This window comes from Anomaloglossus baeobatrachus, chromosome 8, assembly GCF_048569485.1.
Source record: "Anomaloglossus baeobatrachus isolate aAnoBae1 chromosome 8, aAnoBae1.hap1, whole genome shotgun sequence".
Lineage (NCBI taxonomy): Eukaryota > Metazoa > Chordata > Amphibia > Anura > Aromobatidae > Anomaloglossus > Anomaloglossus baeobatrachus.
In genome coordinates this window covers 26,649,450-26,661,949 of record NC_134360.1, presented here as the reverse complement: position 1 = coordinate 26,661,949, position 12,500 = coordinate 26,649,450, and the positions used below count along the sequence as shown (strand labels likewise).

General features: G+C 44.0%; 1 protein-coding gene across 1 annotated transcript in view; it reads left to right on the top strand.

Annotated features, from left to right (window-relative positions):
- The window catches only part of LRIG1 (leucine rich repeats and immunoglobulin like domains 1), a 116,758-nt gene that overhangs the window by 65,554 nt on the left and 38,704 nt on the right, over positions 1-12,500 (top strand). Inside the window, exons 3-5 of the mRNA XM_075321389.1 lie at positions 486-560; positions 3,196-3,205; positions 11,779-11,829. Of these exons, the coding sequence (XP_075177504.1) occupies positions 486-560; positions 3,196-3,205; positions 11,779-11,829 (136 nt within the window). The remainder of the gene's footprint in view (positions 1-485; positions 561-3,195; positions 3,206-11,778; positions 11,830-12,500) is intronic.

The following is a 12,500-nucleotide window of genomic DNA, read 5'->3' as shown; positions in this document are numbered from 1 at the left end:
CCGCTTGCAGAATCGTATCACAGTATATTGACACTCAGCTTACAGTCGCAGCAGAGGGGTAGTCGGGGGTCATTAGCGCAATGCATCCGATGCTCAATGCTCATGTGGCCTAAGCCTAAAGCCAGTGATTGGCTGCAGCGGTTCCCCTTGTCAGTACACTTATTGCTGGAGCCTGTTAAGCACAGGCCATGGGGAAGTAGACAATCAATGCACTGGAAAAGTATGGTTAGGGCAAGTATTAATATATATTTTCTGTTTGTGTTGTTTTCGTCTATACCATTAACAGCAACTTGTAGTAAATAATAAAAGAAAAATCAAAGTTAGCAAACCTCTTTTAAGTCGATCTTTACGTCTTTTAGTACTTAAAATTGTTGTAAAACTCAAAATATCTACATTTTTAGTAATTTGAAGAATGTACAGTTTTGTGATGTGATTTCTAACCTCGCGTGCACATTTATACTTATTTGTATTTGTTTTTCTTTTAGGCAATTGGGGTACAATGAGCTCCGTGCCATCCCCTCCCTTGGCTCGGCCTCCGCACAACTCCTCAGCCTTTCACTGTAAGTCGCACTTCATGTAAAAATGTGTGTTTCCGAGAAGACATTGTACATTGCGCACGAGCAAACCTTTATTAGTATTTTTAGTTTTGGCTTTCCAATTGGTTTGTAATAATTCGATTAGACTATGATTTTTTTTTTTGTTTGTTTTTTTTTTGCTTTAGTGGTTCAAAATAACCCGCAAAACTTGGGTTGGGAGGTCTTCATTTTGTTTGATAGTTTGACAGCCCAGGTAATGGCTGCCAATAACTGGCTGAACTAGCGACTCTTGGAAAAAATAGCTGTCGTTTTAGCGGACCAGAGAGAGAAACAATCAATCGTTGGATCCGTTATGCTTCTGAGGTTACACTATGGGGACAACCACAATAGTATCATTGATTGTTCGGTTCTTATATGGTTTGTGTCGGCCCACATGACATGAAAGGGCCTTGGAGGGGAATCTGTGAGCAGGTTTTTGCTATGTAATCTGAAAGCAGCGTAATGTAGGGGCACAGACACTGATTCCAATGATGTCACTTACTGAGCTTTTTTTTAATTTTATTTAAATCTGTGTTTTATCAGCAGGAGATTATCACTACAGGACTTAGGTGTCTCATTCCTTCTAGTCCAATCCGCTGCCATTCATTAGCTTTTTGTCAATATACAATGTACACAGCTGCTAATTAGCTTTGTGGGCGTGGTTATATACAGTCGGTGGTGTGGGCGGGGTTATATACAGTAGGTGGTGTGGGCGAGGTTATATACAGTCGGGTGGGCGGGGTTATATACAATAAGCTATGTGGGTGGGGTTATACACAAGCGGTGTGGGAGGTGTTATATACAGTGGGTGGTGTGGGCCAGGTTATATACAGTCAGCGGTATGGGCGGGGTTATACACAAGCGGTGTTGGTGGTATATACATTCGGTGGTGTGGGCGGGGTTATTTACAGTTAAGCTGTGTGGGCGGGGTTATACACAAGCGGTGTTGGCGGTATATACATTCGGTAGTGTGGGCGGGGTTATACACAAGCGGTGTTGGCGGTATATACATTCGGTAATGTGGGCGGGGTTATACACAAGCGGTGTTGGCGGTATTATATATATTCGGTAATGTGGGCGGGGTTATACACAGCGGGTGTTGGCGGTATTATATACATTCGGTAATGTGGGCGGGGTTATACACAAGCAGTGTTGGTGGTATTATATACATTCGGTAATGTGGACGGGGTTTATACACAAGCAGTGTTGGCGGTATTATATATATTTGGTAATGTGGGCGGGGTTATACACAAGTGGGTGTTGGCGGTATTATTATATATTCGGTATTGTGGGCGGGGTTATACACAAGCAGTGTTGGCGGTATTATATACATTCGGTAATGTGGGCGGGGTTATACACAAGCGGTGTTGGTGGTATTATATACATTCGGTGGTGTAGGCGGGGGTTATACACAAGCGGTGTTGGCGGTATTATATACATTCGTTAATGTGGGCGGTATTATATACATTCGTTAATGTGGGCGGGGGTTATACACAGTTCAACATTCCAAATCTTGCTAGATCTGCAGCAGAGAAAACTGTTTTTCACAACTGCTGCACCCAGTAAACTAAGTGGAATCAGGGTCTCTGCCAGTGCATCATGCTGCTGTCAGATTACATAGCAAAATCCTGCTGACAGATTCCCGTTTAACATTCACCGATTAACTTGTATACTCAATCGCCGCTCATTATGGGTTGAGCTAGGCCTGTGTAAGCGAGCCTTTTCTAAAGAGGGTGTTTCCGCTGATGGGAACTGCTCATTTTGGTCCCTCCCTGACTATTGTGGCTCTGTTATTGGAGCCCAGGATCCGGTGAAGTGTGTTTTTGTGAAGGTCTCTCTGCTTCATTAAACGTTTTGGATTTGCGCTTTATCCCTGCCGGGAAATTGCTGCTCTGCCATGTTTACTTTTAAGTTAGTTACAGAAGTTATTCTTGGTTAATCCGACAGCGCTATTGAGCCGCACTTTTGTCAGAGGTTTGATACGTTCATTTTTTTTTTCCTCTCTCCTTTTTCAATTTGCTCACCTGTGTTTACCTTTTAAGTGGAAAAAAAAGAAAAAAGATAAACGACTCGACAAACACGGTTTGAGGTGACTTGGCATGTTGCTCCATCAATAAAATTGTTGATATAGCTTGTAGATCTGAGATTGACGCTGGAAAAGGGCCATATTGTATCCCTCGCCAATATCTGGTTATCCCCTAGGTAAACTCACTCCTTAGATATAGATAGATAGATAGATAGATAGATAGATATGTATCTATATACAGTCAGGGCCAGAAATATTTGGGACAGTGACACAAGTTTTGTTATTTTAGCTGTTTACAAAAACATGTTCAGAAATACAATTATATATATAATATGGGCTGAAAGTGCACACTCCCAGCTGCAATATGAGAGTTTTCACATCCAAATCGGAGAAAGGGTTTAGGAATCATAGCTCTGTAATGCATAGCCTCCTCTTTTTCAAGGGACCAAAAGTAATTGGACAAGGGACTTTAAGGGCTGCAATTAACTCTGAAGGCGTCTCCCTCGTTAACCTGTAATCAATGAAGTAGTTAAAAGGTCTGGGGGTTGATTACCGGTGTGTGGTTTTGCATTTGGAAGCTGTTGCTGTGACCAGACAACATGCGGTCTAAGGGAACTCTCAATTGAGGTGAAGCAGAACATCCTGAGGCTGAAAAAAAAAAGAAAAAATCCATCAGAGAGATAGCAGACATGCTTGGAGTAGCAAAATCAACAGTCAGGGTACATTCTGAGAAAAAAGGAATTGACTGGTGAGCTTGGGAACTCAAAAAGGCCTGGGCGTCCACGGATGACAACAGTGGTGGATGAATCGCCGCATACTTTCTTTGGTATTACAACTCGCGAAAATTGTGTCACTGTCCAAATATTTCTGGACCTAACTGTATATATAATATATATAATATATACACATATATATATTTATTTTTATATATATAATATATATGTGTATGTATATATATATATATGTGTGTGATGTGTATATATTGATATATGTGTATGTATGTATGTATGGTATGTATATATATAATATATATATAATGTATATAATATATATGTATTATATATAGTATATTATATAAATAATTATAAAAAATTTCCTTCTCACCCCCTGTGGGTGGTTATTTGTCCTTTCCTCATTCTCGGGTCCTCTACCAGAGGCCTGGGAGTTTGAGGGTTCTGCGCAGGATCTTAGTTGTTCCCAGCACTGCGCTTTTCTGGACAGAGAGCTCAGATGTTGCTCTGGAATCTGTTGCAGCCATTTTTCCAACTTAGCGGGTCACTGCTTAGGGTCTCCTATCACCACTGGAATCACTGTGACCTTCACCTTCCACATCTTCTCCAGTTGTTCTTTAAGGCCCTAGTATTTCTCCAGCTTCCCCTTATTCCTTCTTTCTGATGTTACTGCCATTAGGCACGGCCACATCTATTATCATTGCTGTCTTCTGACCCTTGTCTACTATCACGATATCTGGTTGGTTAGCTACCACTTGCTTATCCGTCTGGATCTTGAAGTCCCACAGGATTTTAGCCCTTTCATTCTCCACCACTTTTTCTGGGGTCTCCCACCTGGACGTAGGGGGACTTAGCCCATACGCTGTAACAGATATTCCTGTATACAATTCCCGCTACGTGGTTGTGGCGTTCGGTGTACGCGGTTCCTGCTTGCATTTTGCATCCTGCCACTATATGTCGGATTGTTTCCGTGGTTTCTTTACACCAGTCTACACCTTGGGTCTTGTCTTGTGTGGTAGATCCCTGCTTCTATGGATCTGGTACTTAGCGCCTGCTCTTGTGCGGCTATGATTAGTGCCTCTGTATGTCCTGGAGTCCAGCCTTTCTCCAGCCATTGGTAGGATTTCTTCATGTAAGCCACCTCTATTATCGGTCTATGGTACATCCCATGCAGCGGCTTGTCTTGCCATGGCACTTCATGTTGTTGTTCTTCCTTCTCGGGACTGTCGTTGTTGCTGTCTTAGGCTCTCCTTCAGCATTTCATCTTTTGGTGCCATTTTTCTGATGTATTCCTGGATACTTCTTGTTTCATCCATGATGGGGGCTTGGACACCTATCAAGCCTCGACCACCCTCCTTTCTGTTGGTATACAATCTTTGGGTGGAGACCACCATGCATTGTGAGGAGCTTCCCGGGTCTTCACATCTGCAGCTTCCATTTCTTCTTTTGGCCAGCACACTATGCCAGCAGGGTATCTGATAACTGGCAGAGCGTATGTATTGATGGCGCGGATCTTATTCTTCCCATTGAGCTGGCTCTTTAGGACCTGTCTTACCCTTTGATGGTATTTGGATGTTGCTGCTTTCCTTGCCTCCTCATCATGGTTACCGTGTCCCTGTGGGATGCCAAGGTACTTGTAGCAGGTTTGTACCTCTGCTATGTGCCCTGCCGGTAGTTCTACTCCATCAGTCTTTACTACCTTGCCTCTCTTTATGACCAGCCGGCCACACTTCTCCAGTCTGAAGGACATCCCGATGTCTTCGCTGTATTATCCTGGTCAGGTGGATCAGTGAACTGATGTCTCGTTCATTTTTCGCATACATATATTTTGGTATAGGTGTGCATATGTAGTATGGATGTATTTTTGCAAATCTAAGTTTATACCATCTAATAGTTTTACTCTAAAGAGGTGGTCTCACTATTCTGCAATAGTGGCCGCATCTCAGTAAAACTGATAGGGAAGGCTTTTTCTAAATACCTAATTCAGCCTCTGAGTGGCGCTGTTGCGGTCCGCTCTTCTCCATGAAGTGACCCCCGGGGCTCCGTGACCTCTGAGATCCGGTGATGTTACGTCAACTTCCAGTTGACCTGACATCACCGTGGCCGGCCCCAGTTTATCCTGAGTGATTGGGCTGTGGGTGGCGGTTACGCTGCTATTTTACAGCCCAGCGTCGCTCCTGCTTCACGGCGCTCTGCAGTGAAGGAGAGCGCGGCGGGTGTGACATGCTGCGCTTGGACACTGGGCTTTGATGAGCGGTGAAAACGCCGCTTACAGCCCAATCACTCAGGAAGACTGGGGGCCGGCCTAAGCGGTCTTGCTGATGTAAGGGCCACTGGAAGTTGACGTGACATCACCGGATCTCAGAGGTCACGGAGCCCCCGGGGGTCACTTCATAGGAATAAGTGGACTGCAAAAAGCGCCACTCAGAGGCAGTATTGGCTGAACAAGGTATTTGAAAAAAGCCTTCCCTATCAGTTTCTACAGGGATGTGGGCCACTATTGTAGAGTAGTGAACCACCCCTTTAAAAAACCCCTCCATATAGTTTACAAGGCTTTTTCTGCCAGCCGTTACCCCCCACCCCCCTCCCCAACTCTCCTGTATTCAAGAACGGTCCTGCGTTCTGTATGGGAGACTCCTCGTTGCGCAGTAATCCAGTAGTGTGGACCGATCTCTTGTGAGGGGCATCAGGAGGTCGCCATACTCATTTATCTGCCGGGTGGATTTGGGCTAGACAGTCTTAAATAGGACTTGTTGGCTTGCAGTTTGGATTGTAAAGACCTGGCTATATTTGCGCCTTAATGCAGATTAATTGGTACCTTTTTTGGAGAAATCAGTGTTCTTGTTCTTCTTCAATAATTGCCCATTGACGTTATAGGGTAGTAAGGCGCCCAAAGCAGAGGGGCTGGACAGATCCTGACATAGTCTTCTCCTGCCGGGGCAGGGTATGTGTCGGCCCGTATGTTTGCTTTTTTCAGTAACCTTCCTCTTCTGGCCAAAATCTCACACAGGGACAGAAATCCATCTCTGCATGCATCGGCTGCGTGAGATTTTTGGCTAGAGCTTGTCAAAAACCAGAGGCAGGAGGTGGGGCGGGAAAATATTCAGACGGGCGGGAAAAGACCAAGTGCAGCGCCCAGCCCCTCTGCTCTTGCGCCTCATTACCATATAACATAAATGGGTGGTTACTGAGAAACGAGAACATGGATTTCTTGAAAAAATTAATCAATTTAGTCTTCATTAAAGCACCATTATAACTAGGTCTTTTACTATCCAAAATTCTGCTCTTTAACATGATGTACTGGGTGCGTCATGGATCGTATCAGGTTAACCCCTGCCTGCTGCCACCAGCAGCGATTGCTGCACATGTCAGCTGATTTGAACAGCTGACATGTGCAGCTATCGGGCACGATTGGATTCGATACCCACTTGTGCCTATTAACCCTTTTAGAGCGTGCTGTGAAAAGGTCACAGCACGATGTAACAGTGGGGCTGCGGGTAAACATTCACTTACCCGGCTCCATCGGAAGTCACATGATGTGATCACGTGGATCCGATGGTTATGTGATGACTTTTGTAGCTAGCTATCATGAGTCATTTCCTCTTACAGCCTGCAGCGCCGGGTGTGAGAGGAGAGCAGCTTTTGTGCAGATCTAAGCAATGCTGCTCTGATCTCAGAGAAAGATTGAGCGAGTCAGACTGCTGAGTCTCTTAAGGTCCCCTAAGGTACCTAGTAAAAGTAAAAAGTTAAAAAAATTACAAAATTAAAAAAACTAAAAATTCAAATCACCCTCCCATTCACCCCATGAAAATGAAAGGTGTTAAAAAAAAAATAAAAATACTATACATATTTGGTATCGCCGCATTCAGAAATGTCCGATCAATCAAAATATAAAATCAATTAATCTGATCGGTAAGCGGCGTAGCAGCACAAAAAATTCCAAACTCCAAAAGTATGGTGTTTTTTTGGGTCATTGCTAAATGCGGCAACAGGTGATCAAACCGTAACATCTGCGCAAAAATGGTCCCGTTAAAACGCGTCAGCTCAACGCAAAAAATTAAGCAGATCCCGAAAAATGAGAACGCTATGGATCACAGAAACTGGCGCAAAATACTGCGACATTTTTTGGACAGAATTTCTGAATTTTTTTTTTTTAAACTCCTTAGAAGTAAACCTATACATGGTTTGGTGTCTATGAACTCCTATTGATCTGAGACGTCACAACCGACACATCAGCTTTACCATGTAGTGAACATGGTGAATAAAATATCCCCAAAAACAAATCACGCAATCACTTTTTTTTTTGCACTTAACGTATGGTAGAACTCGTCCCGCAAAAATCAAGCCCCCATATGGCAAGATTGACGGAGAAGAAATAAAAAAAGTTACGGCTCTCGGAGGAAGGGGAGCGAACCTCCCTCTCCCCCCCCCCCCCCCACCCCCCCCCCTTGAAAAACGGAAAATCGCCTGGGGGTGAAGGGGTTAAAATACGGCCCAATTTATTAAGCGGCACAAACCTCTATGATGATTCTGGCACATTTTGGGGACTTTCTACTGTCTAATAATTGGAAAGTGTTGATAATTCTGGCACATTTTTAACTTTTGTTTAGTATTTCTTTGGTTTCTGCTCATTTCCTCAGCACCGCATTTTAGAAAACGCTTTGTGTTCGCTGAAAGGAGTTGTCATGAGTTTGGCCGAGAAAACTTAAGCCCGAGCCCTTTGAAAAAGCCTTTCTTTTAATCTCCAGATGTTCCTCTATTATGTCTTGTGTTTTAATAGAAAATGGTCAATTAGCCGTCCCCTGCTATTTCACAAACACCGAGGGACTCGGCAGCGGGCGGGGACGTGAATGCTGACTGTCGGGATCTGGAGAAAAATAGTCTCAAGATGCCTTCAATTTTCTTTTCTTTTTTAATTATTCTTCAGGATTAAGGAAAGCGCACATTTCAATGTAGTGTAACTTCAAGGAGGTTTTTAGAAAGTCCCAAGTGTTCCAGTCACTGGCCCTTGTACCAAAGAATCCTTTCTCCGACTTAAGCAAGTTTGGGCTCCCACTGTTTTCTTGTGTCTTTTTGCTTTCAATGGGTCCTCCTTCCAGAAAGCAGAAGCTTTTCAAAACAAGAAAAACCTCTTCTTCAAAGGGTCCTTGTTAGGAAAGTGACAGAGTTAAGTGAAAAGTAAAAAAAGCTGCAGATGATTTGTATATATATATAATATAGTGTGTGTGTGTGTGTGTGTGTGTGTGTGTGTGTCCCCGCTAAAGGAATCCGCACCGTCGCATTTAAAATCACAAAAATTTGCATAGACGCACCATGTGACTCAGGGAACTTCATAGACTATGTTTTGACAAGAAAATGTAACACCGCGCTTTACAGTTACTCTCCCAACTCCAAGAAACCTGCCTCCATTAAAGTGAATGGAGCTGCGAGCTACGGGCTATTAATAGGAGCTGTTGAGTGGTTGCTATAGGAACAAAGGACATTCATAGTATAAGAAACTTATGTGTGAGGTAATATGATGTCGGTGAGAGACTGATAGACTGAGAGAGAGAGAAAGAGGACAGACAGAGAAAGAGGCACACAGGGAAAGAAACAGAGTCAAACAGAAAACAGATAGGAAAAAAAAGCCAGACAGGTACACGGGGAAAGAGACAGACAGGGAAAGAGACAGAGAGACAAGGAAATAGACAGGCAGACTGGGGGGTGGGGAAGGAGGCAGACTGGGGGGTGGGGAAGGAGGCAGACTGGGGGGGTGGGAAGGAGGCAGACTGGGGGGTGGGGAAGGAGGCAGACTGGGGGGTGGGGAAGGAGGCAGACTGGGGGGTGGGGAAAGGAGGCAGACTGGGGGGTGGGGAAGGAGGCAGACTGGGGGGTGGGGAAGGAGGCAGACTGGGGGGTGGGGAAGGAGGCAGACTGTGGAGGTGGGGGAAGAGGCAGACTGGGGGAGGGGGGAAGAGGGCAGACTGGGGGGAGGGGGGAAGAGGCAGACTGGGGGAGGGGGGAAGAGGCAGACTGGGGGGAGGGGGGAAGAGGCAGGACTGGGGGAGGGGGGGAAGAGGCAGACTGGGGGGAGGGGGGAAGAGGCAGACTGGGGGAGGGGGGGAAGAGGCAGACTGGGGGAGGGGGAAGAGGCAGACTGGGGGTAGGGGGGAAGAGGCAGACTGGGGGAGGGGGAAGAGGCAGACTGGGGAAGGGGGGGGAAGAGGCAGACTGGGGAGGGGGAAGAGGCAGACTGGTGGGGGGCGGGAAGAAGAGCAGACATTTTCCATCTTCAAATTTTAAGAAACCTTCTGAAGTGTCTAGTAAAAAACTTAATGTGGTTTTTCACTTTAAGAAAACTATTCCTTAAATATCAGAAATAAGAAAGTAAACAGTCTCCTGGACTCAGTGATTGGCTGCAGTGGTGGATGTTTTCTGCGGACGAAACCGCACTGCCTACAGTCAGTATATCAATATTCGAGCCCTGTGTTCTGGAACATTTGAAATGGAAAAACCCCTTTAACTATCGGCACAATCCTGCCCCATTAACACCAGAAGTCCCAGGAATTTTGAGCTCCATAGGATTCCAGTGGTAGAAATGTCAAATGACCCCTCTCTGGGGACTTCTAGTGGTAATTGCTCTCCTGAAATTGCCCCTGGTTGGTATCACCTACTGATTCCATGGGGTGGGAATATAAATAAAGACGAGGTCGTTGAACCTCTTAAAAAAAAAAAAAAAAAAAAAAAAAAGGTAGCATTCGGTCAAACGTACACACCTGTGTACAAGAGAACCTGCCAAAGGATCATCCGAAACATTTGTTGGCCAACTGCTGTTTCATGTATGACAGCCTTAAAGACGTGCTCCCATCGCCAAGATCAATATGTTGTAGGTGTATAATACCTAATCGTATTTGTAAGATTCCTTTGGTTTGACCTGATGAAGGAGATGGATATATCTCTGAAACGCGTTGACCTGTGAAAATAAAAATTATTTAAATATTCTGGATTGTGTGGGTTTTGGCGCGGCTTATACCTGTATTTCTCTTCTTCGTTTACTACTAATTATATTTGCAAATACCTTCAAGTAGAAATGTATTATAGTTCTCCTGATATAGCCATGTATCTTACCTCATGTGCAGGGCATTGCAGCTTAGCCATAATGCAATGCCCTGCACATGAGGTAAGAGACATGGTTATATCTGGAGAACAATACTACATTTCTAATTGGAGGTATGTGCTAATTTTGGGATCGTATCTTGGAGATGGGAATACCCCCTTTTAAGACTTCCTGTAAACAAAACTGCAGATTTAGAGGGGTATTCACAAAATTGGGGTAGAATAGGGGATAACTTACTGATTTGTGGGAGGTCCCAAAACTTGTCACCCCACCCGAGAGTTGGGCACTACTCTCACCTTGGGTCACCCCTGTCTCAAAGGGGCTTTCCCCAAAGTCACAAGTTATCGCCTATTCGTTTCAATCTTGGAAAGACCCTTCTAAAGAATTTCCAAACTATTGATCACATTTTTCAAGGGGGGGGTTTCTTTAGCAGTCTTGGAGGGTGGGCGATCAACGAACCTATTCTTACATAGCTTGTCTTTTTGGCAAAAAGTGGCCTTCCCACCAATGTAGATGTTTCATGTTTGGGAAGAAGCCTTCAATGAAATGATCGCCAGGCCCAGGATGGCCAACTTGGTGGTTCATCCAGTTGGCGCGCTAGGACATTGTCTAACAAAACGTAATTTTCCTTAATATATTCCAAGATTTACCATCCGGACGATTAGTTTTCTTATTGGGCTCCTGAAGAAGATTTACTGTGGAAGTGCACTGCGCTATAGCTTGTTTGTTCAAACGTAATAAGAATATCTGTGTATATAAATAATCAAAATGTAGATGTAGTTGCAGAATTATCTGTCTATGTAGCCATCGCATAGACCCATAATATAATTCTAAGCTGTATAAGTCATGAAGGAGTTAACCAAAGATAATGAAGCCAGAATGTGAAGTGCAAAAGTGTTATCAGTAATGTTCACACAGAATGTACAGAAACCAACTGCGCTGTGAGAAATTGAGTAAAAGTACTCCCTGTTTAGCTTCAAGGTTAGAGATGCAAACTGTATAATTTGGATCTATCTAATACACGGGTCAGTTGGTGATGCTGGCTCAAGGAGAACATGTCTTATGTATTCATTGTCTGATACATTGATATATCGGCACTGTGTATCCAGCTAATACGGCACCGTCTCTGGATATCCCAAAGGAAGACTCCATTAGCAGTCTTCACCCAAATTCCTCCCTTGACACTGCGGATCGCACGCTTAATCTGTAGACTACTCTTCTTGCCTTTGCAACCATTGAATTTTCCGGCGCAGTAATTAATAAGAAGCTTGAACCCGATGGCCACCGTGATAAAAGGTTACTAATTACAAATCGAATGAAAGACCAAACTTTGGGAAGGGGTGAAGGCAGCGGAAAATAGGATTAGATGGCTCACAAAGGGCTAAGCGGCTTTCCACAGAGTACTTACTGTTGAAACTAAATCAATAGGTCTGTATTGTCACTACGGAGAGTATAAAACTCTATTAAAAAATCAATCTGTTTTTACAGGCTAATTAATGTCCAGATCAATCCGCATTAAGCTGCAATTAAATAGACCGAGTAGACGGCAGCGATGGATTTTCTCCTTTGCAGACGAGTAGGAATCCTAAGCCTGCGGATCGGGCATTGTTTTGTCTTCTATAAATGATTTGGTTTTATTAGTTGCATCGTTTATTTATTTGTATTGTATAAAATATATAAAATAAGCTATTATTAGGGGACGTGTTTCCCACGGGATCCACTTTATTGGACACTAGATCTTTTGGATTGTTGGAGGCTTCAAGACAGCATAAGTAAAAATCAGTATGGATGGTAGGGTTCTCATATGTTGTAGGCTGATCATCTTTTTGATCGAAGGGTTCCCATAAGTTGTAGGCCGATCATCCATTTTTGATGGAATGGTTCCCATATTTTGTAGGTCGATTATCCTTTTTGATCGAAGGGTTCCCATATGTTGTATGCCAATCATGTTTTTGATCGAAGAGTTCCCATATGTTGTAGGCCAATCATCTATTTGATGAAGGATTCCCATATATTGTAGGCCGATCATCTTTTTGATGGAATGGTTCCCATATGTTGTAGGCCAATCATCC